This window comes from Bombus fervidus, chromosome 6 (assembly GCF_041682495.2).
Source record: "Bombus fervidus isolate BK054 chromosome 6, iyBomFerv1, whole genome shotgun sequence".
In the NCBI taxonomy this organism is placed as follows: Eukaryota; Metazoa; Arthropoda; class Insecta; order Hymenoptera; family Apidae; genus Bombus; species Bombus fervidus.
In genome coordinates, this window is record NC_091522.1 from 13,618,321 (window position 1) to 13,644,296 (window position 25,976).

At 48.8% G+C, this 25,976-nt stretch overlaps 1 protein-coding gene across 2 annotated transcripts in view; it reads left to right on the forward strand.

The window, feature by feature from the left end:
• The window catches only part of Sema1a (semaphorin 1a), a 141,496-nt gene extending 121,519 nt beyond the window's left edge, over positions 1 to 19,977 (forward strand). Inside the window, exons 3-10 of one of the 2 annotated variants that reach the window (XM_072006191.1) lie at positions 6,764 to 6,860; positions 8,525 to 8,934; positions 11,950 to 12,038; positions 12,430 to 12,571; positions 12,863 to 13,211; positions 13,296 to 13,912; positions 13,990 to 14,200; positions 14,291 to 19,977. In XM_072006191.1, coding sequence (XP_071862292.1) covers positions 6,764 to 6,860; positions 8,525 to 8,934; positions 11,950 to 12,038; positions 12,430 to 12,571; positions 12,863 to 13,211; positions 13,296 to 13,912; positions 13,990 to 14,200; positions 14,291 to 14,561 — 2,186 coding nt within the window. In that variant the 3' untranslated portion in view covers positions 14,562 to 19,977. Of the gene's footprint in view, positions 1 to 6,763; positions 6,861 to 8,524; positions 8,935 to 11,949; positions 12,039 to 12,429; positions 12,572 to 12,862; positions 13,212 to 13,295; positions 13,913 to 13,989; positions 14,201 to 14,287 lie in introns of both variants that reach the window. The other variant, XM_072006190.1, reaches the window with a different exon arrangement.
• The last annotated feature ends 5,999 nt before the right edge of the window (positions 19,978 to 25,976 follow it).

Consider the following 25,976-nt stretch of genomic DNA (forward strand, 5'->3'; position numbering starts at 1 on the left):
TACATTCCTAAAGTGTGCACCGACGCGATAAATGCCAGGGTCAAACCCGTGAGCCGAAGTTCCGCTATTTTACGGTACGCTACGTTTTTGGGTAGTCCCTAGCGGGCACCCGGCACTCCCGTCAGCCTACACATTTCTTCCGACGGCATTCTGCATAAAACTTTACCGCGTCTGCCTCCATCTTCACCGATCGTCGGAAATTGAGTTATTCGCGAGCGCGCCTTCCAACGCTGTCGTTTTTATTAGCGTTTTCCGTGCGAATACACCCCCTTTCCTATTTGTGCGCAGATGTCGTCGATGAACGAGTAACACTCACGCAACGAATAACTGGAAACGCGTAGCAACCGATTTCGCGCAAAACGTTCTTCGAGTTTCACGTTCGCGTACGTCGCCCGATGTCTCGTAACAAGTTTCGATTCATTCGTTTCCTCTCGTAACGGTTATTCTCGAGCACCGCGTACGACTTAGTGTGCCAACTTGTTCCCGCTCGTGACGAAAGAAAAAGTCTTTGCCGAGTGTAAACGGAGCTCGATAAACGATATTTCGAAGCAACGAACGTTCGCCGGGCTTTTTCGAGGAACCGACGAAGACAAACGTTCGCGTCCGAGTCGCAAGGCGCGTAGAGAGGCGAGCTGGCTGCGAATCTCGTTCGACCGTCTCGAGAAGGGTTCAAAGCCAACGTTCGACGAGGAAGGCGGCATTCTAGAGCTGGATGGAGTCCAGTCGATTCGCAAACGAGACGCTCCGGTTGATGTCCCTCGTTAGCGCTGTAAACTCGATGGGCTACGAAAAGAGGGAAAATAAAAGACAAATACGACGCAAGAACGTTTCGGGGAACACCTTTTCCAACGACTTAACGACATTGTGATAGAATGGAGCCGCGGGTCCTTTCAACGGCGTTTGGCTCTATCCTTCCTTTCCCTTTCAGCGGAATTACGTGCACGACAGCTTCGATACGCCGCTACCCTTGGCGTACTTATCCCGCGCTTGTACATCGTCGATCCGTCATCCGAATCCGAAGCGACCAAAACTGTTCGTCCCGATGAAATTTCTCCTTTCGAGACGATCCGGTTAATCCGCAGGATTTCCAGCAGCTACCTATTCGAGAGCAGGAAAATAATTCTTTCGTTTATGGTTGAGGCGAGTGGATTGCTCGACCGGACAACTGACCTTCGAAAGGCGTGTCCGTAGGACGAGAACTTTTCACGAGCTTGCCGTTCGCCCAGTTATTCGATCGTAGCACGATTGTTTTCGTTCTACAAAAGTCGTAACAAAAGTTGTTCTTTCCCGTGGGAACGGTTATCGTCGCGTCGGGCCGATTACCCCGGAGATACGCCGTCGTATTTGAATCTTCTTTGACTGACTTGTAGCTTTCTTCTATTTTTTCTTCTTTGCTCCTCGTTCTGTCTTCTCGACTCTCGTTACCTCCCCATCCCACTCCTTCTCCCTCGCGCGCTTTTTCTTTCGCTTCGTCAGGCATACCTTAGTCGAGGAAACACGTGTTGTGTCCCAAGAAATTGAAGTGCTAACGCGACACCTCAGTCGCGTTTCCCATACCGCGTCGAGATGCCAGAAAACGCTCGTACGAGTGCTCGAGAACACTGCCTGCCTGTTCCGTGGCAAGGTAATTTTTCAGAAATCTTGACGGTTTCTCTCTCTCTCTCTCTCTCTCTCTCTCTCTCTCTCTCTCTCTCTCTTCACTTTTATCCGTTTTACTCTTCCGTTTAGGTTTCCTCTAAGAAAATTGAGATTCACGTGGAAACGCGTACACGCGGTAGACCACCCGCGGCTAATTTAATTAAAAGTTAAATTACGAGAGACGGCGTCGCGCGCGCGGACACTGCTAATAAAGTAAGTTGGCCTTTGGATAGAGACATCCGCTTGCGTTTTCGTTCGACTATTCATATCGTGCGAACAGTTTATTTCGCGAGAACGCACCAGCTTCCATCGTGTGCAACCCCGAGCATAACGTAGCTATTAAATAATCGAAGAAAATTCATACGCGCGTGCAAATCGATTATTTAGATGGACAAATAGTAAACGTAGACAAACAAATTTAGAACGTAAACAGGAACGAGAACGTGCCCCATTGATGGAATATCGGCCGTTTGCGCTGCATTACGGGAGCTATTAATAATCGAGTGGAAGCCTTTCCGCTTCACCGCAGAGGCTGCAGCTTGCGCACTCTTTGTCCGCCATTAAGGACGACAGAAACGCTGACTTATCCCCGCGCCGTAGCGATAAAAAATCCCGCTTAACGATTCGAATGGAGAAGACCGATCCAAGACGAAGGCGATCTCCTCCGATTGGATAATTTTCCCCAAAGCTCTCGTTCTCGGCTGGAGACGCGGCAGTTATGTCCAAAACCGCTGATCGAACCGTATTTTTCGCACAGCTTTCGACGCAATAAAAGCAGCGGGAGAGACTCGAGTCGGTTGATGGGCTCGTTCATTAGTCATGGTTTAACCGCAGGTCGAAGACCGCACTTCCACCTGTGTGCGTGCGCGGAAACACATAGTCGGAAGAAAGAGAGAAAGACAAAGAGAGAGAGAGAGAGAGAGAGGTAACTGCAGGGGGGCTGTTAAAAAATAATAGGCTAGGGTCGTTGCTGGCAGTGCCGTCACCCTGGCACGTGCGAAACTTTAATGACTTTCGCTCGACATAACGCCACTCCGGCTCCCTCGCTCGTTTTCCTTATCCCTCCGTGTGTAAACCGGGGCCTCGCATGGGTCCACTCGTGTGGCACACCGTCACCGGAGATAATCCACTTCTCGGCGAGGAGAACGTTGGTACGCCGCAGACGATCGGATCGCCAGATACCGCTCGGCTCCTTTCTTTATTAATTCACCGCGCGTTCCTCTTATCTTCCGACCGTTATGCTCTCCACTTCCTTGTATACGGCATCCGAATACGTCCACCGCTTATTGTTAGAGGAAAATACGTATGTACTTTGGAGGCTCGTCGTACATCGTTAAACCATTCGAATCCGTGGAAACGATCAGGCGCGATCTTACACGCTCGACGATAAAACGTTCGTCGTCGACCAGAACGCAGCTCGCGTTATGACGCGAACTTTCGAAATTGTTGGGCGGGTCACGACGATCCGGAACGTTAAACGACGAGAGTCCGTACGAGGGAAAAGTTGGACCGGATAACTTCCAAATTGTTCGAACCAACGTCGCGTCGAATTTGGAAGTTGGACTACGAAGAGTCGATAGAGTCCGCGAAAAGTTTTCTTTCCGTCACTTGGATACCTTTCGGTGTAAACGTCGAAAACGCTAGCCGTAAATTAATACATCGCGCATCGCGTTTGTCGCAGACTCGTTGGAGAACGGAATCGCAAGGTGGAAAATTCGCCAAAAGGTAGAACGGAATGATCGACAAGGAATGGCTGGTGCGCGGACTCGTACGTTTAATTGCCGTGATAGTGACGCGGCAACGATCCGCTTGAGAATTCTCGGTCTCGTTCGGCAGCGTGCATCTTTTACCCGATCCGCTATATTCGCTGGATTCCCGTCTGGATGGGCCCTGCTGGTCTACTCAGGCCGAGCAGAGGGACGATGGAGAACGATCTCGCAAACTTCGATCGAGCAAGTTTGACGGCAGAGTCGTAACTTTGGACGCGTTCAATATTTCCGAATACCCGGTGCCGGGGTTTCATGGCACGCCACGCCATGCCATGCCATGCCACGCCACGCTATGCCGTGCCACCGCCTCGGCAAACTTATATACGTGATTTGTGGTCTCGCCTACCCTGGCCCCTGCTGGACCAGATAAATTCACTTCGGTCAATTTTTTAGCGGTTCCCGAACAATCGTACGTTGTACGCTTCGATGTAACGCACGGTCTGTTGGAGATATCGTAAAATATTGGCCTCCGTTCTCTCCGACTCTCTGCGAACCTAGTTTCCTCGCCGAAACGGATATTTAATTTGCAATGATACACTGGCCGCGCGAACACCTACGTGGCCTCTCACTTACGAACTTGCCTCGAAATCGATACGCGGTGCTTCCTCCTCGTTAGGAGTCGATAGGATCGTTGGATCGGTATTTCGGGAACGACTTCCGGCCACCCGTTACTTGGCAACCAGATTGAAATGAACGAACTTACGGGCGGGTTTCGCGTGGCGCAATTAACGCCAGAGATAGAAACAGCGAAATGAAAATGGACAGGAAGAGGCGTGGACGTGTCGGGCCGGCCACCAGCTGACCCGCGAAACGCGCTTAAGTGCTTTGTGACGCGCTTAGAAGCTCGGCAATGCCAAAAAGTCGCTCATTGAAAAGCGCAATCGCGATTGTCCCCGGCTGTGCTGGGTCGCGTGTGGCCGCTTAAAACGAGACGTTCTACCTCGGCTCTACGTGTAAGCCGATATCAACTCGTTGGCTTGCGTTTTGCGTCAGCTTCCGCGAATATCGTTGGTCCTGCTGTCAGGCGAAACTCGACGTTCACCGCAAACTCCTGTCTCGTCCTGTTGTGAAAGGACATCGCGACACGTGGAACACACACATCACATGGACGATGCGAGCGACAGAATGCGATGGTTGGCGCGGAGAGCAAACGCACCTCGAATTTTCCGTGATTAATAGATACGGGGAGTTGCCGGTCGATTTCGTTCGAGCTCTAATTTCCAGCTGGAAATTAGAACGAACGGTGAAACGGAATCTTTGCGTTTTCACGATGGTTGGCGCGCGAGATTGCAATCGACCGGCTAATTTTGGAAAGCGATAACCGAGCGAATCTAGAGCCGATGGGAGTTACAAGCTGCCCCGTTTAATTTCAAAGCCAATCAGCGAAAGAGACCGCGTTCCCCCTTCCCTCGTCGACCGATCTTTGCGTCCGTCTACGCGGCGTTCGCGTATATCCTTGTGCAATTTCGCCGCGTTTGATTTCGCGATCGAACGCTCTCGACGCGAACCACCGCGCCGCAGCAACGAAAAACGAAAGCGGTGGAGAATGAACGAGCAAACGGTACCGCCGCGGTGACTCGATAATTATCGATTCAACCATGGGACACGCGTTCGACCCCCGAAGTAAAAAAGCAGTCAAAAGCAGATGCCGTAAATACCGATGTAACGTTTCCACGCGGAAAACGTTTAATAAGCGGACAGCCAGCTAGCTATTCGGCTATATCCCGGAGCGATCTCGTTCCGATTTTCTATCTAAAACCGTTTCCCTGTCTCTCTAACTACCCTCTCTCCGTTCAACCTTCCGATTCTCTCGGGCTTTCCCGTCGGACGAGGACGAATGTAACGCGGGCCAGCGTGACGTTAATTCGTTTCCAGTGCAAGACGTATGATCCTCCGATAATGGTGCGCTCCCATTTGCCGGTATTCCGCGGCTATCAGCGACCCAAATTGCATACGCGAGACACGCCGCTCGGAATCATCGATATTGACTGGTGTCGGAGGACCGCGTTAATTGCACTTCAGACGTTACCTGCCCGGTGAACGACGGATAATCGACGCGTTAATTTCGAACCGCGTTGCGTCCGTCACTCCACCGCGTTTTACGCTCGCCGGACCATCCTTTCTCGCCGATGGAAACTCTGGGAATTCTTCGCCGTACGAATAAATAAAAATCTCCGGCCGGAACGATTCCGGTTGCTGGAAATCGTTTGAAAGCGTAGCTCGCAGAAGAAGCCGGGAAAATTCTTTCGCTCGAAACATTCGATATTGCAACGGAATCGTGAAAAGTATTATGGAAGCGGCTGAACGCAGCTAGGAAATGGACTCTCGCTTTGCGAGCTGCTCCGAATTACGTTAATTACTTTACCGAACGTCTTGCGGCAGGACGAAGCGAATAGCCGACGCGGAGGGCGCGGTCCTTTCATATAATGGCTCCCTTCACCGTACCATCCGCTCATTGTTACTGTCGATGCTATTGCGTGCTTATCTGCCGACCTAAATTGCATCGACCGGATACGAAGGACCGGTCAGTGACATTGACTGACGTCGAAACGCGGAAACACGTCGATAATTATGCCCTCGGTGTCGGCAGGCACCGCCACGGAATTAGGTTGCCACGCGGTTCGTTCGAAGCTGCGACTTTACGATTCGACCGTGTCGAACGTTATCTTCGTTATCGATGCCAACGGTGGTGCAACGAGGCGCCGCGGGCTGTCGCGAGAAAGAAAAGGTTAATCGTTACTCTTCGGGGGGGGGGGGGGTGGAGCGTGCACAAGCCTCGATGATTAAGACCTTTCACGATACGAGGCGATAACGAGGCTCGCGAATTTCGACGAAAATTTCCGAGAAATTTGTCCGGTGGAACGAACTCCCATCGTTCTCGGAGAGGATCGCGAGGGAGGAGTTTGCCGACGGGCGGAGGAACCGATCGATCGTTGAAGGGGCGGCCAGGATGAAGGGAGGCTCGTTGTAACTAATAGATAGGTAATTAGCGGATAATGAAGTAGCTTCCTGTCGGGTGAAAAAATGATCGATCATCGGGATAGATCCGTTAACGATCGATCGAACCTTTGTTCTTTGGAATAGCGATCAAAAGGAACTTATTACGCTTATTAAGCCGACCTGGCGTTTGCTCGATACCGTGAACGGCTTAACTTGCAAACGTCGTCGCCGGTGCCTGCGTGTGCCGTTGGACCGCGTCGCTCGTCAATGGCCGTCCGCCTTTCGCGACCATTCACCGCGAAAGCAACGACCACGAACGAGATCCGTCGACTCCTCTAATTACACCAATAAGATAATTCCTCCTTTCAAACGATAGAAGGAAAACCAACCGACGTTCCTTTACTTTTCTTTTCCAGGTGCCGAAGATGTGTTCAGGTTTACGGGGAACGAGACGCACACAGACTACTTTCGGCTGGTACTCCGGGACGGGAACTATCTTCTGGTCGGCGGAAGGTAAATAGAGGATTCATTTGGAGCGAGTGCTTTAATTAAAGGACCGCTTCTTCTTCTCGTTCTTTGCTACCGGTTCGAGAGCCTACCGCGATCGACGCTCGCGCACCTCTCGATCTTTACGTGTACGGACTAGTTTCACCGGGAAATCTCGTTTCCACGCTCTCCTCTCTCCTCCTTTCGAGTTTCGTCTTCCTCGGATTCTCTTCTTTCCGACGATAAATTCTCCGAGACCGGCCACGAAACGCTGTTCCACCCTGTTAATGAGATCGTCGAACTTTATTTAGAAACTTCTTCGCGCGCTTTATTTTACGAGCCTTCGAATGTGAAGCGGCAAGGAAGCGCGACTTCTTGCAAGCTGGCCGCTAAATTTCTTTAAAAAACTTTCTTCCGCGGAATCCAGAGAGAACGCAATATGTAATTAAAACGCGATAAACATCGGCTGTTGGCCGCGAAATCTGGAGCACGAATCTCTCGCGGAACGCTTTGCTATTTGGTGTCGAAGGATTCGTCCGGTCGGTAGTTCCACGTTTCCTTCCACTCGCCTACGTTGTTCGACGAAATCGTTATGTACCGAGCCTCCTTAACTCCGGTTTGCCGTCGAATCCGATTCCTATCGATTATCTTTCCTCTCGAAAACGAATCTTCGCTCGATTCCACTCCGTTCGTCCGAAAGAGATAGACAGACAGAGAGAAAGAGAGAGAGAGAGAGAGAGAGAGAGAGGAAACGGAATGAAATCGGTTGCTGGTAGGTCGTGACGATAATTGGGTCTACCTCCCGTGAACAGATGCGAATCGATCGTGTCATCGTTGATCGCTCGTCGTTGTCGCCGTCGTCAGTAGAATTACGTTAATTGCTCGATCGATTCGGCGAGTGTCATCGAGTTAGGTTTTTCTCTCGATATCGATGGGCCCTGTTCTACTACCGGGATAGGTTAAATCGCGCGCAAATGCGAGCTGTCGCGAGACAACGGGGAAAATTTGCAGCTCGAGACCTCTCGGAATATTAATCTCGAGCCGACCGCCATAAATCTTGGTCCGTGTGTAATAAACGGATCGGGACGGCGCTCGAATCTCGTCGCGGTTCCCGTGGCTCTCGGCCTTTCGATCGACTTTTTTGTCGTCGACTCGGTGCGCGGTGGGACCGACTACATTTCCCGAGAAGCCGGAGAATCTGCGCGCGATAAGCGAACAAAGTAAAGGGACGCGAAAGCCTCTCGGTGCCACACGGTGATTAATGCGCGATCGGAAATATCGCGTATCGAAAAAAGTTACGGATCGCGCGCGGGAAACAGGGAAATTCTCGGAGGAGGAGATACGTTCGGGAATATTCGAAGGAGCGGTTCGTTTCGTCGAAAAGGGACCGTGAGTCGAGATTCGCGAGCTTCTCTTTTCCCATAAATTCCCTGTAAAATCCTTTACTTCGGCGAACTGGGTTTCGCGTCTGTATTATCGGTGGCTGTCTTTTAAAATTCCATTCATACGACGACGTTCGACGAACGCTTAAAGCGGAAAGCTCGATGCGGCAACGAGAATTGGTTGCGCGATTACCGAACCCCGGAGTTCGATCGCGAGCCCGAGTTCTATTTGCCGAAGGAGCCGCCGCGAATAGAAGCAAATCCAGCTTGAAAGCGTATTCATTCGCGGCAACATCCCTTCTATTTCAGAAATCTCGTGCACAATCTGAGCCTGACTGATTTGACCGAGCAACAAAGGTTGACTTGGTACTCGACCGACAGTGACGTGAAGATGTGCCTGGTGAAGGGCACGCCCGAGGAGAATTGCCAAAACTACATTCGCATCCTCGTCAAGACGGACTCGAACACGTTGCTGGTGTGCGCGACCAACGCTTTCAAGCCGATGTGCCGCGACTACGGGGTACATCCCGGCAACTATACGATCCTGAAGGAAAAGGGAGGCCAGGCGATGTGCCCGTACGACCCTCGTCACAACAGCACCTTCGTCTACGTAGACGGAGAACTTTACACCGGTACGGTGGCCGATTTCGCGGGCATGGATCCCATCATCTATAGGGAGCCGCTGCAGACCGAGCAGTACGACTCCAAGAGCCTAAACGGTGAGTAAATCCAGGACGTTCCTTTCGTTTTTCTTCTTAGCGATCGATCGGTCGACCCGGTCGTCGCTTCCGCTTACGTAAGTATGTCGTACGTCGGTTTAAAGCGACTGTGTACCGCGAACAGGCGGCCGTCGAACGAGAAAAAGTAGATTGGCCAGATAAGACGAGTGACGCGTGCAAGCAAGCAGGAGAAAGGTAATCGGCCGCGTCATCGATGAAATTAAAAAGCCGTTAGACGATGTTTCTTAGGATCTGGTTGATACGGAATGGGCAAGGGCGTGGATGACGAATTGGAGGCAGGCCGGTCGACGTTAACGCGCGATTAAGGATTAAAGTATGAGAAACGCGGCCAGGCTGGATATACGTGGTAAGCAGGTGGAGTGTTCTCGATGGTGGAAAAAGGTCGGTAGGGCAGTAGCGGGCAAGAAAAAATTTATCGCTCGGTATACTAAAACGTTCCTCGCGGCTAACGATGGGGAGAACCCTTTACTCTCTCCGCAGAAAAAGTTTTTCCAAACGAGCGAGAGATTCCGGAAGAAAGTTACTCGCTCGAACGGGTTAAGCGTTTCGGCCACGCTTCCTGGATAATAACGAAACGACCATCCGGAGAAAATTCATTGGCATTCGAAATGCCGGTTACACGAGCTATTTATGCAAACAGTGGTTTGTACCGTACAGCTCTGTGTAGAGAGTCAGCTAAGCTAGTGCTCGACATATTCGACTGCGGATCCGAAAGAGCCGCAAGCTGCAAGCTACGGATTCGATATTTACTAGAGAAGTTTTCGGTTGGACTTTGAAAATCGCGGTTCTGCGAATTACGGGACGAAAAATTATGGAAAACGGCGCTGTGCGCCAACTACCGGCTACCGGCTTTAATCCACACGATGTAATTCCAAGATTAACTGTGCGTGTACGTTGGATTCCGTAACTCGCGCAGCGACGATATTATTCCGCTGCCCTTTCATATCTGTATAATGACAGAAGTCCCTGTTCGCCCCGGACGAAACACGTCTCATGGTACCACGTCGTCGATGGGAAATTTTAATCCGGATAAAAGACCTGTCTGCTGGCCCCTGTCCGCCGGTTCAACGACTCTTCCTCCAGCTGTTTTTTCGTGGATTGCTATTATTAACTGCTTTATCGGGCGTGTCTCGTACATTTTGCCGTCCAACTAGCGTCTTTTTCCAGCGTCTCGCACCCACGCTCCCTCGCATCAACCAAACATCTACGATGCTCGGCGAGGAAAAACGAAGGGCGAACGAGAATTACGGTTCCCCTGCGAGTTTGCCGAAAGGTCGAATTTTTATTCGGAACGGTCACCGAGCGGGAAAGAATTATAGTTCGGATACCGAGGGATGACGCGCGAGCTCATTGGCGAGGTAGAGAGGAAACGCGGGACGGGAATTTTTTACGAGAACGACGCGACGTTTCGATTGCGAGAAAAGTCGGGAAGGAAAAGTAACTGCGGGAGGAAGAAAGCGAACGGTAAACTGCGTGTGCGTCACCTTATTCCACGGTTTCGCTCGTCCGCTCGAGTATTTTAATTGAACGGTGTACGAACGCTAATCAAGTTTCTCCGGCCGCTGGATAATATTGATTTTCCCTTCGTTCGTTGAAAATTCAACTCTCTACCGACCTCTCTCCGTTTGCCTCGTTCGCTCGCGCTGACCTTTTCCTCTCGCTCGTCGCTCGAAATTCTCGTTGCTCGTTGCCAACGCAAAACCGAAAAGTTTTCGCGGAAAAAATGCAAAAAAAAAAAATGCGAAAAAAAAATAGAAAGCGCGCTCCATTGCGACGATGAATTTCTGTTTTTGCCGTGAAATAATTGCTACATCGTTACTACTTTCAGCCAAACGATCATCGAGAGCCTCCATAGCGCGTTGTCGAATACCATCCGTGATTTTCATCGAGCCGGCGTCGTTTCACGGGTATCTAACGTCGGACAGTTTTCTAATCGTAAAATGCATCGCAGCGGGAAAGGAAGAAGAGGCAAAGAGTGAATAGACCGACGACTCCTGATCTCCTCCTCTGCTTTCCCGCTGCAGCTTCCGCTTTGTCTCGATGGTGACGCGGTAAAATGCATCGAGAAAGAAAGACAGCTGGACGACGAAGTGGTGTGGTAGATGAATCGGCGGCGGTGTAAAGCGGGACAGAGGGAACGACGGAAAATTTATGGGCTGGAGCGTGGCGGGTCGGTCGGATATACCTACGTGGCGCGCGAGATTAATATTACTTTATGAATCCTAAGAAGCTTATGAAAACCCTGTCAAGTTAATAAATCGATAAAGTTTTCCCACTTTATCGGACGCTCGTGTACGCGAGTCGGTGCGACTGGTCCCAAGAGCAAGTGAGTGCGCGCGTACGTGTGTTTGCGGCGATAGAGAAGGGGAAGGAGAAAAATTGAGAGCGGAAGGCGAGATAGGAAGAGAGAGAGAGAGAAAAGCAGGGCGTCGTTCCAGCGCGACACCGCCGTTCGAATAATCGACGAAATAAAACGGTTCTAGCGTCTTCGCGGTTGGCTTATTGCCCTGCTCTCGCCGCGGTCTGGTAGACGTCGCGTCCCCGTTTTCTTCCATCTCCTCCTCCTCCTCCTTCTCTTCCGTCAGGCTTTGGGAAAGTAAAATTGATTTTTACGATTTGCCCGTTCACGATCGTTGGAAATCTGGCCCCTCGTTCTCCCAGACGATGCCGAAGTGGATAATGATTTTTTAACGAGGATCTGATGTCGCCGCCCTAAAACAACGCCGGATTATTCTTCCGATCGGGGCTGCTCGACGAGCGGCTTTCAGTCGATTTTTCGAGGCCACCCATCGGCTCCGCTTACCCTGTTCATTTTTTATTTCACAGCAGATAGAGAGAGCGCTGTCTATATATTTTATCGTAGCTCGGTCCATTGTACCGATTCGGCCGGTTATCGCGTTCGTTTATTCATAAGAGAACTTTACGAGCGCCGTTTGCCGCCGGCGTACATAACCATGGTAACAACGTTGTAATACGCGCGCGTTCTAATTGCAGCGCCAAACTTCGTCAGCTCCATGGCCCAGGGAGACTTCGTCTACTTCTTCTTCCGGGAGACCGCCGTGGAATATATCAATTGCGGCAAGGTAAGTGGACGTGCCGTTGCTTTGATCGCGGTCGATCGATTTCGCTGGTTCAGCGACGTTCCACTGGCGTCCGAGTCTCTCGAATGAAATTCCTCTGCGAGCTGTAATCGATGAAAATTTTCACGACGATCATCTACACCAGAATTTTTTCTCGAACGGTGCGGGGAAATTTGTGACCGCGTGGCACGTCCTCCGCGCTCGAATTTATCGGCAAAAGCAGCAGCGTGCAGCTTCTCTCGCGACGCGATCGCCTACAACTTGGCGAGGACGTGGCTGCATCGATGCATCCGACCGGTCGAACGTTATCGGTTCTCGATTTTATCGAGCAGTTTGACCGCTGCGACAAGAAACGCGACGACCATTTACACGTCTATTCTCTTCTCCTTTGCAGACCGTCTATTCTCGCGTGGCGAGAGTCTGTAAATACGATCGAGGTGGTCCGCATCGATATCGCAATAGGTGGACCTCGTTCCTAAAGTCACGCCTCAATTGTTCCGTCACCGGAGACTTTCCTTTCTACTTCAACGAGATACGTAAGTACAAGCTTCTGGTACGGTTAACGCGATCGATCTTGGTCCATCGTGCTCACGGACGAACATTGTACGCGGCTTCGACCTCGAGATCGGAATCGAGGCACTCGAGATACCTCGTTCGATCGGACGTCAACCGCGACGTCATTGATTTTAAACGGCGGCACTTAGACGCCGGAAGGGTCGAGAAATAAATTTTCAATGGGATTCGCTGGCACGCTCGTAAACCTGCGCGGATGCGGCCGAGGTCGCGCGAACAAAGAACCGTGGAATTACAGCGCGCGTTATTTGCAGAATCAACGACGGAACTGATATCGGGTCAGTACGGCAATAAGTCGGCGCAGCTGATTTACGGCACGTTCACTACCCCAGTGAACAGCATCAGCGGCTCGGCCGTCTGCGCCTTTTCCTTGCAAGACGTCACCGACACGTTCAAGGGTAACTTCAAGGAACAGAGCGCCATCAACTCGAACTGGCTGCCGGTTCAGAGTACCAAGGTTCCGGACCCGAGGCCCGGCCAGTGCGTCAACGACTCCCGATCTCTGCCCGATCTGACCCTCAATTTTATCAACACGCACTCCCTCATGGACGAGCTGGTGCCGAGCTTCTTCGGTCAGCCTATCGTCATACGCACCAGTTTCCAGTAAGTCGAGGAAATCCTCGGTCGTCGATACGAATCGACGAAAGAGTATGGTCGCGCTAACGGATTTCTCTTCTATTCGCGCAGTTACAGATTCACGCAGATCGCCGTGGATCCTCAGGTGAAGACTCCCGGCGGTAAGACGTACGACGTGTTGTTCATCGGTACGGACAATGGAAAGGTGATCAAGGCGGTGAACGCCGAGTCGGCGGACACGCATCTGAAGGTCAGCCCTGTGGTGATCGAGGAGATCCAGGCGTTCCCGTCAACGGTGCCGGTGCGCGGCATCAAAGTGGTGAGAGCCTCGCAGGCCGGCGACGGCCTCGAGGACGGCAGGCTGGTCGTGATCGCCGATAGCCAAGTTCAGGCGCTCAGGCTACACCGGTGCTACAGCGATAGGATCTTGTCGTGCGGCGAGTGCGTGGCCCTGCAGGATCCGTATTGCGCCTGGGACAAGGTCGAGGGCAAATGCCGAGCGCTGGTCGGGCCCGCGGCCACCGATGCGAGCAGATTTCTGCAGAGCGTGGCGACCGGACTGCACGCCTCGTGTCCACCGAGCAAAACTTCGAACAAGGACGCGAGCAGCGTCGGCGCCATCTCCGCCAACCAGAACAAATTCCCGCAGGACTCGATGATACCGAATAAGGAGGGTCAAGGCGGGGAGATCATCAATATCATGCAGGACGAGGAACAGGATAATTCGGGTAGGAGCTGTTTCCAGGAGATGAGACGAGTTCAGCGTACGAATCCGTTCGATTTTGTCACGATCGTATCGCCGCAGGTCCGGAGGTATCGGCGGCGGATTCCCCACCGCCGCAGTATTCCGTAGAGACCCTGGTGATGGCCGTGGTAGCCGGCGCGTTGGCAGCTCTGTTGGTCGGCTTCATCGCAGGCTACCTGTGCGGCAGGAAATGTAGAAAAGACGAGGACGATAATCTGCCGTATCCGGACACGGAGTACGAGTACTTCGAGCAACGTCAAAACGTAAACAGGTAAGCGACGAATATATTCAACGGCGACGACCAGTAAACGGAGAATACCGATGATCGGACGTGCATTTCTCTTTTTTAATATCGCAGCAGGCTAGCACCGGAGCCGAAACTACTGCCCCAGGAGGAAGTGACGTACGCGGAACCGGTGCTGGTTCCGCAACCTCCGAAGCTTCATTCGCCGAAAGGGACGATGCGAAAGCCGCCACCGACCCCGACGGAAACGCTGTTCCAGTTCCCAGACGGGTATGGTTTCCGCGGGCCGAGGGACAACTTCGGGACCCTACGATCCCACCAGGGTGACGCGTATCGACGCAACGATGGGTTCGCGACCACCCGCAGCGTGAAGAAGGTTTATCTCTGAGAAACGAGCGAGGAGGGAGGTGGCCGTCACCGGAGCTTAGGACGGCCAGCGCGCAATCGGCACAACGCGACCACAGCGGCCAGGAGTAGTCGCGCTGTGACGTCCGGGGGACAGTCGAATCGCGAACTCGCGGGCCCGAGGGCGCTTGAATCGCCTTCGCCACCCTCGAGCGTCTCGTCTAGTTCCCCGTCTCCTCCCTCCTCGTCACCCTCGCCAACCCTCGTACCGATCGCCATGAGCGGTGGTTCGCCACCACCGCCGACGCCGCCCTGCAGCTACATCTATCGATCATAGTCGTCGTCGTCGTCGGCGTCGGCCTCCTCGCCGCCGCCGTCGTACTCTGCTTCTTGTTACGCGACGCCAGCAGCAGGGACACCGTTCTACAGTCCCGCTGCGCGTTCCGATCCTGTATAGTAGCGTGTGAGCGCTCACTTTCCCTGTTTTCGTTTCCTTTCGTTGCGCGTTCCTTGCGTTTTCGCTTGATCCTCGGTTGCCTTTCAGTCCGTCGGAATCGCCGATACGGGCATCGGTCGAGTCTACTACCAGCATTACCGAGTATCATGTCGTCGTTCGACGACGATTCTTCTCTAGGGAAAGGACTGCTCCAGCAAGAAGGTAAAGCCGGCCGTGTCGATCGAGCTCGGTAATCAGGCTCGATCGTGCTAGATGGTGCGTTGAGTCGTTCGCAATGGAACGTCGCGATCTCCGCCGTTTTATCGATCGATTCCCGAAAATCCACGCGTAGTATTATGGCAAAGGTTACTTCTCGTGAAGTCAATTAAAAGAGACTATCGTCGGACTCGACTTGCGATTTTTCTAATGTTGTAATATTTAACGCGAGTGTTTGACAGTGCCATAATTGTTCGCGTAATACTACCGCGTGCCTCGAAACTAAGGGATGTTCGCGCGAGACGCGCCACGCTCGTTTCGTCTCCGTCCCGTTCGATAGAGGGACGAACGATCGGATTCTCTCGATTCGATGGCGGACAGGAAGCAGAGGGAGGGAACGAAACGAAGAAAAGGGAATATATATGACGTTGGACTTTAGTCGTCACGGCATCTCGTGCCATAAAACGTTCGATCGTTTCCCGTAAAATCGCGGAGATCGCCACGTCGTCTTTACGATGCGTCGGTTAATCAGCAGAGACTCTCTTTAAGTGACTGATAGTTTGGCGAAACGGAGTTATCGCCGAGAGATTACCACGGCCGATTTCTAATTTTATCGTACGTTTCGGAAACGCGCGTTTCACCACCTGCACATATACGTAATACAGAGAGCAAAGGGGAATAGAGAAAGAGCTAGAGAAGAACAAGTATGCGTGAGAGGTGTCTAAAAGTTAACAGAGAGAAAGAAGTTAAAGAGGGAAGGTATAGAGGGAGAGAGCTAGCCATGGAGAGAGGGAACGAAAGTGGCATAGAACTTGTATGTAAATAATACACGTATATAAAAAGAGAAGAAACAAATAACATATACGAAGAAGTTTAAGAGTTCTATGAGCTGCAGATGCGGAAAGGGAAAAACGAGAATCAGTCCATCTAGAACCTGGGCCCGATGATACACGTAGACATCTATCTTAAAGTGCTTCTTATTTCAGTGTGTTTAGAAGTAACGCGTATGTGATATATATTATATGACGAGGTGTTTTCTAGAAGTTGAGAGAAAGGAGGAGAGAAAGCGAAAGAGCGAGAGCGATGGAGTAGGTGCGATGGACGCGGCGATGAACTCGACGATCCTTTGTTCACAAGAATTCACCGCTGCGCTTTCACCAACAATCTGTCGAACGTTTTCGTGAAAAATTTGTAAAATTTTCCAACGAGTTTTGTCCGACGCTTTTACCTTCGTTATATTCGTCCCTCTTTCTTCCTTTGCGTTTCCGTCTCGTCCCCGATCCTCGAGTATAACACCGATTCTGTGAACAATCGAGCGAGAGTGTCACGCCGCCTTCGTTCGTTTTTTCGTTGTTTTCTTTGTTCTTGTTCGACACGCACACTATCACACCAAGTACACAGGACAACGGACTAGCGCGTTTGTTACGGCGTTTTCTTATCGCCGATCCGTATCGGTCAGCAATCCGATCGATCGGCTGGTCTTTTTCGATTGAGAAACGAAGGCTCGCCCGACACACGCCCCCTAAAACGGTAAGACTGATAAGACTCCTTGGCCGGGCGGGCCCCTCCATCCGTTTATCGTTGTTAGAGTACCGTTAGATCGGCATCGACCAACACGGTTTCCTTTGTCGACAGTACAAATTTTCATCGCGTTTCGTACACGATACACGTTGGTCTTGTTTCACGAGCAGGCAACGCGGGCGCCCCGCCACTTCTTTCCCTATGCTTGAAAACAAAAAAAAAAAAAAGACAAAAAAGAAAAATCAACGCGAAGGCCTGTGCGGTTTATCCACGTTCCTGGCAAAATACTGTCGTTTGCATGCGTCCGAGAACCTTGCTAGAAGGAGGAGGATACAGGGCGCTGAGCATCCTGCGCGTGAAACGACAGGACAAGCTGACAAGAAAAAGGGCACTCGATTTACACACACTTACATTACATACACGCGCGCGCGCACATTTACACAACACACACACGACACGTAATACACGCGTATACATAAATACAGAATCAGACGCGCGCGCATGTTGACGCAGAGCGCGGACAGCCGCGCGTTTCAAAGCTGCCATGTATTATCGACCCGACACTTCTCGTCGTTGCAAAATATCTAATTGTACCTCCGGTGTAGGTAGCGTATTTTTAACGGCTTGTTTTCACTTGGGTCGGTCGGAGAGGAGCGGACGTTTTCTAAGTTTGATACGATATTAAACGAGTTCGCGCTTTATCCGTTTAAGGTTCTACTAAATCTCTCCTAGTGTGATCCTTTTTCGCGAATGGAAGACTCAGGCACGATACCAAAGATTATTACTTATAACTAAGCACACCGTTGCTCTTTGCGATGGTGATCGAACGTTAGAGGCGCACAAAATAACAAAAAGAGAAAATATGAAAAGAAGCAACGTTTTAGGGATTGCTGACCCCTCGCACAAAATCGGACGCTCCCGAAGTTAACGTTTGAATGCAACGCGTTCGAACAACCTCGAACCGAACGGACGGTTCTTTTTTTTTTTCTTTTTTTTTTCTTTTCTTTTACCCTTCTTTCGTCTCTCCTTTCGACGCGCGCGCGCTAACGTTCGTTTACTGATTTTTCTACCAACCGTTAGCGAATCGCAACGATTCCTTCCTCCGTTGACTTCGTTGCCGCACGTTATGTGTTCATTGCGAGACTACGAAACCCAATCGGTAGCGTCGTTTTATAAAAACGCTGTCGCGTTTCGCGCGTCGCTCGAATCACGATATTTCGATTCGATTTCTCAATCGAAAGAGGGGTGAAAGAAGGGTTGGACGAGTTTTTCAACGACGGCGTTGACGATCCAGCAATCGGGGGACACCGAGATCACGATTCGAAGAAGGCGAAGGGAGAAAACGATCGAATCGCGCACGACGTTGGAATCAAGTAATGCATGAAAGGATGCGAGAGGAGAGAAAGCGTCGCGATCGTTGCACGTTCGGAGATATTTTTCGTGACGGGGATGCCGAGTTAGCAGCGTGATGAAACAATAAGAGGAAAATGGCAGGGATAATTGAAGGAGGGGGAGAGAAAGAGAGATTGAAATCAGAATTTTATGATAATCTTAACGATATTATAATCGAACGTTGATACTTGTAATAAGAGTTAAAGGGACAAAAATAGGGAGGGAGACGTTAACAGAGATTCGTGTTAAACGTGTTCAAAGGAACTCGCGCGTTCGTGTTGTTTAAGCCAATAAGGAACGGATTCCATCCAAGATAAAAAAAAAAAAAAAAAAAACAAACAAACAAAAAGGAAGATTGATTCGCGATGTCGCTTGTTGCGTGAACGACGTTTCTTTTTCTTTCTTCAGTCATGTTAATCGAATTTTCTACGTTCGAAAACGTGAAAAGCGGATACGCGAGCGATAGCAAAAAATAGAAGTTTGGTGAAAATTTGCGTTGCCAACGCGTGGCGGCAGGCGGGACGCGATAATTTCATGCATTATTGTATTTCAATCGCTTAACGAATTCCAGCATTTCCATAATTTCTATTCCCGTTTCTTTCTCTGTTTCCTTTTTTTTTTATATATTATTTCTTTTTACTCTTCTTTTGTATACGCATATGGTCTATATTTAATGGGAAAGCGGAAAAACGGAATGGGAATAAGGAGAAAAGAAAGAAGAAAGATAAGGTAGGACGGTGGATGGAGATAACGAGAGAATGCGCGTGTGCTTGATCGTGAAAAGTTTAGCCAGTTATTACGATTATAAACTGAGAAAATAATTAGGTAGACATACGGGGTCTTCTCGTTAAAGAAGAAGCGCTCCGATTAGATGATCGCAGCATGTATGAAACAAGAGTTTGACGATGAAAGCTTAGACATAAGTAGAGGATTAGCGAAACGGTATTTATATATATATATATAAATATATATGTATATATATATAAATAAATATAAATATAAATAAAAAATATATATATAGAACGCTTGAAACGTATATTAATATTATAACTTTTTATAAATATATTTTTCCGTCGAAGTCTAGCCTAGTTGGATACATACACGGTTATTAACGACTATTAATTTATCCGATCTGATTACTATATCGAGGATCTAGCGTTAATTCGAACATTTTAGACGTCATAGTTTTACATGATAGACGAAGTTGTACGAATTGTAAGTGGCTCGAAGGGAGATTGAAGGATGGCAGAGGAGCCGGAGAATGAAATGAAGAAATACATTAGTACCTAACGTTATGAAATTTAACTACTAGCGTTGAGCCACTCGTGGAAGGGTCGCTCAGCCGCTTCTCGATCATCCATCGATGGACGTTACCACGCGAAACTTCGTCGACGTTCGCGCTCGACGTTGACCTCTCCTCCCCGAGTATCTGTTGGACGTCGGCGAACGTCGACGAAATTGTTCGCTCGCCTAGGAAAATCGATCGACGTGAGTGCCCGCGAAGCGACCAGTCGCCCTTTCTCGTGCTTTGTAATTAAGAAACAAAAGAGTGCGAGAGATAGAGACAGGCGTCGGAGAGTTAAAGTTAGCGAGTGAGAGCGACTAAAAGAGTGCGAGCGAAAGTGTGTCGAGAGAACCAGGAGGAACGAGTACGTTCATAATACACGTATACATAGACTTGCATATACACGAATCCTTCGTTTCGTTTCTATTCTTCGGTTCCCTTTTGATTTTTCCAAAGAAAGAGAGCGAACGAAAGAGAGATGGAGCGTGTGCGTGAGAAGGGCGCAAGGAGAGCGTGAGAAAAGGGTGAGAGAGTATGAGAACGAGAGCCCGGCACCAAGAATGCCCGGAATCCCCCTCTCCCCCAACCCCCGTGACAAAAAAAAAGAAATTGTAACGCGGCACGGGCTCTCGTTTTACGCGTACTGGTACACCAGCGAGCACTAATTACCACATGTAACGCTAATTAATAATTACCGATAACTACCAAGTAATAATCATACTGTTAACTAAAGTAACGAACGCGATCGCGATACTAGAGGATTTCTAAAGGGCGAACAAGATGAACACTATAGTATTTATCAACGATAAAGTAACGAGAACGTAACACGTATTTTGCTTCTTCCTAATACAGTGCCGTTTACGCTATTTTTTACTGTAACTGATAGAGAAATTCGGCCAAGGATGTGGCGCGCGACATTTCGGGGGCGAGCGTGCGGCCACTCTTTCAACAAATATTCGCGAGATCGTGCGATTCGTCAAGAGCAAGAGAGAGAGAAAGAGCGAGAGCGAAACCAGAGTGAAAGGGAACGAGTCGAGTTTCTATTTAGTCGGCTATCGTAAAAACGTGATGATGGTCGTGAAAACCGTGACTCTGGATCGTTTTAACGGCGCGTGCGAACGCCTGACACACGGACTGACGACTCTCGTCGTCCGGGGGAGGGCGGAACCGATTAGTCGATGCGACAAACCCTTTGTACGCCACCGCGATTCCTCGGGGCGTTTGTAAAGATCGCCGGTTCGTACAAGCTTCGACCTTGTCCAAGTATCGTCGTTTCGATTAATCGTTCGCGCATTTTCCCCGTTGATCGCCCTGGCAGTCGCGCATTTCGCATATCGACAAGTTTCTGCCGTGTAAAACGCGTATGAGTGCATCCACTGTCAATTACAACGGAATCAACGGCATAATTTTCAGTCGTTCTATATCGCATGCTTTCGAACTCCTCTTCTCTCGTCTGTGACCTCTTCTTCCCGACGTTTTCATCACGCAGAAACGGGCTACAAACCGCGTCCAAAACGGCAGAAACTCGCGGACGTAGATGAGTCCTCCTTTGCTTCGGAAAAGCGTTTCGCTGTCACGGGCTGTTCCAGTTATACAAGTCGCGCGCGCAAATTTTATAGGCCCAGAGTCACGAACGTGGGGTAAAATAAAAAAAGAAAAAAATGGTAGGGCAGGGGGCCTTTGACTTAATTAACGCGCGTGATCGCGTGTCTCGCAGTAATTTATTAGTGAGAATGCCGTTCGAAACCGATCGACGAGAGGGTGTGAAAGAGAATGGGAATGCGTGAGTGAGAGAGTTGTACGTGTACGTGTGCGAAGAAGCATGGGGAGAGAACGAGAGTAGTGAAAATTTTTTGGCGCGATGTTTCGATGGCGCGAGAAATTCCATTTGTTCACGCGACTACCCGCCATGGATTCCGCCGTGGAGACGTTCGCGGGCAGCCGTACCGATTTTAAAAGAGTACAGTACCGGAGGAATGAATAATAATTAATAATAATATTAATAATACTAATAATAACGATATTGCATTAATACCGAAGGTATATTATTGCCGATAATTATATTGTAACGATACGAGAATGATATTATATATAATACTCTTTATAAACGCAGGCAGGAGATGATTATGTAACGCGGTGAAGTACCGAGGATTATAGAGAGTGAACCGTGGACAAGCAAGAAGAGAGAGGAGAAATGCACGCGCGAGGTCGAGAGAATGAGACGGACGAATGAGAGGGAGAAACTGAGAGTGAGATTGCGACGAGACGAGAGAGAGAGAGAGAGAGAGGAAGGAAAATGAAAGAACGATAAGTAGTCTTTTTCGCAGTAGGCTGATGGTAGAGACACGGCACGTCTAATATTAACAAACAAAAAAAAAAAATATAATTAAAAAAGTAAAGTAAAAAATATCATAACGCGAAAAAAGATACAGTAGTAATTTACTATCGGCTGACACGTAGTGTGAATGCTGACATAGGAGAAGCATGCTGGCAACGAGTGCTTTTGTGGATTCCGAGATATGGATGTTTGAGAAGAAAACAAGGTCGGCTCGCTTTCGTCATCTTTCTTCCGTAAAAACGATCAGCGCGTCGGCAACGAGATGCATCCGATAGTCGCGACGTATAATCGCCACATCGTCGATTCGTCGATTTAAGAAAAAGAGAGATCCACGTTGGTATCGATGGCATCGTCGACGACACGAACGAAATCGTTACCCTTAGTCTCGTTACGTCTAGCGACAATGAACGCGATCGATACCGGCGAAGATCTCGGAACGTCACTCGCTTTCCTGGAAACGAGAGACCCGGCGACAGTGGCGCAAGAAGCATAAACGAAGACGCGATGGAAAGAGGATTCGCTACCATTACCGTATTGCGTCTGTTATGCCTGACATAGTTCGCTATTAAGAAAAAGAGAAGGCAAGGTATTCGTGGTTGAAGGAGCTTACAGAGAACGTAGAGCGGCGACCTTTCGAACGGAAGAGAGCGCGCCGAAGGGGAAAGAAACACGAAGGACGGGAATAAGGAGGATGCGAAGGCGAGCCAAAGAGGAAGATCGATTGCGAAGCAGGATTGCGAAGAAACGAAAGAGTATGAGGAATATTGCGAGAATGAGAGAATGCTAGAATAAGAGGGTGGCGAGCTAGGGGGAGAAAATGAAGAGGAGCGATTGTAGATTCGGAAAGTCACTTAGCCAGCAGACTGCTGTTCATAGTGCCCTGTTATAGTGGGTTCCCTAGGCAGAGCGGCAGAGACGCGATTAAAAAGCGAAAACAAGAGAGGCGGACAAGAGGAGAGAGGCAGGAGAGAATCAAGTTGTTGGTGAAGAGCGCGTGGATGAGGGCGAGGAACGAAATGTCGGGAATCGGATGAAATGCGCGTGGCCCCGACCAGCGAATACGCGGACGCCAGATATTTTTTCTTTTTTTTTTTTACTATTACTTTCCTTAACAATAGCGTGGGAATTTCGATCGAGGAACAACGCGATCGTGACAACGACTATGTAGATTAATCGTGACAAACTCGCCGATGTCGCGACCGATATTCCTTGCTCGTGCCGTGAATCGATCCGACCTTTTTGCCCATCGAATCTCTGACGTCAGATATTTTCTCCCTTTGCAGTCGCGTTTCGAAAAGGTTGTTCGCGGAATCACCGTGCCGCTCGATGCTCGAAAACAATGCGCAACAACCAACCTCGTTTACGAGCGATATCGTGCCAAGAGGTGCGATATTATCGATTACCATTACCGCAACCGACTTTGGCATACTGTACGACCGTTATCACCGGCTCTCGCGTTCAAAGAGACGAAGATCGTCGTTGGATCGTTGTATTCGATGATCGATCGGTGGCACGGAATCCGCGCGTCCGTATACTATTCGCGAATCGATCACGAACGAGGAAGGTATTGGAATCGTCGACGAAGCATTCTACGAGTCTCTCGAGGCTAATGATGTTTTGAAGAAAGGAATCGTAGCTTGGTAATAACGAGGTACTCCGCTCTCTGCCCACGGGACCCTGATCTATTTTTCAGAATACGCTATTGTGATTATTACTATATGATAACATTTAAAAAAAAAAAAAACACTAAAATCACAAAAAACACCTTGTACTATTGTTTATTATACGATTCTGACGATGATTATTTATAATGTTAATAATCTATATTAACGATAATTACCGCATTATACCATTATTATATTTAGTACTATTTAGAGAGTGAGGCTGCTACTATATTAATGAATTAAGTACTAAGTAACGGATTAAGTAATTCATTAGACTTTATATATAAATATATAAATATTACTAAACATACTCTTCGCGTCAAACTGCGTTTATCGGTTTTCTCTTCGTATACACGTTGATTTCCTATACATATATGAAATATATATATAAATATATAAATATAAATATACATAAAGTATCGAATAATCACAGTACGACTGCCTCTGACTCGATTTTCTTTTCCGGGCGCTTATTCAGTCGGCGTTACGAACGTTCTTTCGTTTCACCCATTTACATTCGACGACTACGTTATTTTATATATCGTAATAGACATAGACTGTACCACGAAATATTAAGTAAAAATAAATTTGATTAGGTAATACACCGGCGTTCCTTCTCTTCCTTGTCAACCCGAGTTTCAGTCCAGATACACCGAGTTTTTTTTTTTGGATTTCATGGGATGCGCAGGTGCGAGGGTATAGAATTTAAAAAAAAATCGACGCAGAGAGATTCCATTTTTCTTCTTTTTTTTTTTTTTTGTCCACCTTTATTTAATCGTAGCATATACTATTTCAAAGAGTCATAAGTACGATGTAGATAAAAAAGTACAAATATTTACAAAATACTGTAAAAAAGAAATGGATTACAAAATGCCTAGGGATATGAAACGTCGTGTAAAAATGGATCTTGAGTTCGCTGCTCGCTTACGCTTTTCTCACCGTGTATGACTAGATATTAGAAGTAATAGGTCGCTTCGTTAAAAATCACTGGCGCAGCGCTTGTTTCGCGTCGGTGTGTCGGCCGCGTCAACCCCTCGTCTTGCCACGAAATCGTTCGAAACGACGACGCATGAAACGTCCAAGAGTCCCGGCGAAACCGAACGATTTATCGGTATAAATTGGGAGAGCAAAAAATGTTGCGGTCAATGACGGCGACAACTGCGGATCGTTAAACGGCAGGGAAAACATTCAGGGCGAATCTTCTCGATCCGACGAGAGACAAGTCGACGGGTCGACGATCGCAGCCCCGGGAAATACGATCAGCGAATGATATGAGCATAGTTAGATCCGTGATATAACTCGACTAATTAATTAGTCTTGCAACGATTACGAACCGCCAGTCAAGTTGCTGCAAGGTATGTTCCTAACGTACTTTATATTACAAGAATATTTCTTGGCGTATACTGCGAACATTTAGGAAGCATTTGAAAATTCAGGCCGGACCTTTGCGAGCGCGTCCGCGAACACTGTTACACCGTATCGATCGACGATCGCTTGCAAACTTCTGACTTGCAAAAATCAGAAGCAAGAAGAACGAAGTTTCGGTGTGTGGAATATTGCGCGAGATCCAGCGGGAACTGTGCACGCGTTGAAAATGTGAAGCGATCGAGGCGAACGATCTACGACAACGCTCGGAACGCCCTTGCAAAATCGTGATTTGCATAGGCACGTGGAGCAAGGTTGCCCTTCTCGCACGATACCTTCGTTGCGACGAGGGTGCATTAAATTAGGGAATGGTCGTATTCGCTATGATTATGAGAACGTTTAACGTTACAGAGATTACTCATTGGCAGTGTTTATCTTACTGTCTCGTACATCTAGATGCGTATATGATACATTATATATTTTATATTGCGTATACGTATGCAGAGCTGAGGAATATTTTGAATACTGATCGACCCTCTCCCGTGTTTCATCAGCCAGCATCGTGATTATCTCGAAAAAAGCTCGATAACTAGCAACAACCGAAGGTATTGTTACGACTTTAGGAGATCGCACCTCCGGTTCGGTGTTCGCACTTCGACGTTGACAGCTCTGTACGTATATATATTTGCGATTGTTTGCCTCAACTACGATGATAATCATCGTGGTAGAATATCCGATGCAGGAATAGCACGTACCTAACACGATCGTATCGAGTATTCATGCTGAATTGCAACCGTGACCTATAATCCCTCTATTATCCTGTACGGCTAAAAACTTGTTCGCGGTTCGTGGTTCTTTGTACCCTTCGAGTAGTTCGATCCTCGAACTCGGAATGAAAGCCGAAGATACGGAAACGTAGGCGCAACTCCCGGAAACTGAACGCCATGGGACGAAGCCGAAAAGAAGATTTCACCGCAAAACGAAACCAAAAACAAACCGAAATGAAAGGAAATGGTTTCGTTGTATGAATTTCGCGATATCGACAATCGACCTATTCAGCCAAGAAAACGATGTTCCTTTCTTAATCTATTCTGTCTGCCGCCCAAGTACAAAAATGGAAAAAATGGAAAGACGATTCGCGTTATAAAATTTCGACGTGATCGTAAAATCTTCCTTTGTGATTTTTTTCTTAACAAACGGAAGGACTATTTTTCCTCCTGGAAAAAGACGAGAAACAATGA